The following is a 1,751-nucleotide window of genomic DNA, read 5'->3' as shown; positions in this document are numbered from 1 at the left end:
TTTGTTTTCATTTGTTTTACCTCACTGAAATTGAGAACAGAATAAAGTCACTACAAACTGAAACTGAGAAAGAGAAAGAACAACAGGAGCTGGGGTAACATATTCCTAAATATGGTTTGATAGAAGTATGTTACAAGCAGACTAGGGTGACAATAATACATAATAATTTACTTTATATTATGTATTATATTACATAATTATAATTAAATTATATTAAGTGGAACAGAATTTAAAGATTCTAAACACAAAGAGATGATAAATTTTTGATGTCATTGAAATCCTTATCATTCTGGGGTTTTCATATACATTATCTACATGTATTATTACACTGTTCCTATTTCTTTAGTACAGAAATCATCCATTTGTAAATTCTGATGCAGAGTATAATAGACATTATCAATTAAAGTCACTTAGGGAAAATAAATCCACATGAAATATTTCTAAATATTACTATATAAATATAGAAAATTACTAGACTTCTTTAACCATAATGTGTCCTTATTTGACTCAGGAGTTTCTTAATAACTTTCTTGACATCTTCATTTCTGAGGGTATAGATTAAAGGGTTCAACAGAGGTGTCACTAGGGTGTAAAACACACTCACAATTTTGTCAATGGGAAAGGAGGTCATTGGTCTTACATACAAGTATGAACAAGGTACGAAGAATAAGAAAACAACAGAGACATGAGAAGCACAGGTAGACAGGGCTTTGTGACGTCCTTCTGAACTGTGTTTCCTCAGGGAGTGAAGGATGACGATATAGGAAGCAATAAGTATACAGAAAATGAGTAAACACATTGACCCACTGTTGGCAGCAATCAGGGGCCCCAGAGTGTGAGTGTCAGTGCAGGCCAACTCCAGAATTGGTATTAAATCACATATAAAGTGATTAATGGTATTGGGGCCACAGAAGGGTAACTGGGCTATAAAAATAGTCTGTATCATTCCATGAACAAATCCCACAATTCCAGCCGCTACCACCAAGGAAACACACACAGAACGGTTCATGATGGTCATATAGTGCAAGGGCTTGCAGATGGCTACATAACGATCATAGGCCATGGCAATCAGCAAGATGATTTCAGCTCCTGCGAAAAAATGCTCAGCAAAAAGCTGGGTCATGCAGCCATTGAAGGATATGCTGCTCTTCTCAGAGATCAAGTCATAGATCATTTTGGGTGCTATGGAAGAAGAGTAGAAACCATCTATGATGGACAAGTAGGACAGAAAAAAGTACATGGGAGTAGCCAGGGCCGGGCTGATGAAGATGGTGAAGGAGATGAGTGTGTTACCTGCCAGTGTGATCAAATAGATTATTAAGCACACAATAAATAAGAGTTTCTTCAAATCTGGGTCTTGAGTCAAGCCCAGGAGAATGAATTCTGTGACATTGCTCATCCTTTCCATCAGTTTTGTTCAGGCTCTGAGCATAATATGGTCATCTGAAAAGAAACCACAGGGTATCTCAGTGATGATATTTAAAAGGAAACACTGAAGAAATACTCCATCATCTCATTACTTATGGTCCCTGAGGTCGATGTAGCCGTACTTCTTCTCACCTCTGCCAATAGTATTACATCTCTTGCCCTTATAAAGAACAGAATTAAGTTCTATTATTCCTAATGAACTTTTGTGGGGTAGTGACAGGACCTTATAGAAATACTACAAGAAAGGCGGATCTCTGTGAGTTCGAGACCAGCCTGGTCTACAAGAGCTAGTTCCAGGACAGGCTCCAAAACCACAGAGAAAC

The 1,751-nt window shown here is 37.5% G+C and overlaps 1 protein-coding gene across 1 annotated transcript; it reads right to left on the bottom strand.

Annotated features, from left to right (window-relative positions):
• Positions 1-481: 481 nt before the first annotated feature.
• On the bottom strand, positions 482-1,411 carry LOC130866167 (olfactory receptor 4C45-like). The gene has a single exon (XM_057757398.1). The coding sequence runs from the start codon at positions 1,406-1,408 to the stop codon at positions 482-484; it is 927 nt and encodes a 308-aa protein (XP_057613381.1). The 5' UTR covers positions 1,409-1,411.
• Positions 1,412-1,751: the final 340 nt, after the last annotated feature.

The sequence above is a fragment of the Chionomys nivalis genome, chromosome 25, assembly GCF_950005125.1.
Source record: "Chionomys nivalis chromosome 25, mChiNiv1.1, whole genome shotgun sequence".
Classification (NCBI taxonomy): domain Eukaryota; kingdom Metazoa; phylum Chordata; class Mammalia; order Rodentia; family Cricetidae; genus Chionomys; species Chionomys nivalis.
Note: the sequence above shows the minus strand (reverse complement) of the source record. Positions and strands in the feature narration are given on the sequence as shown.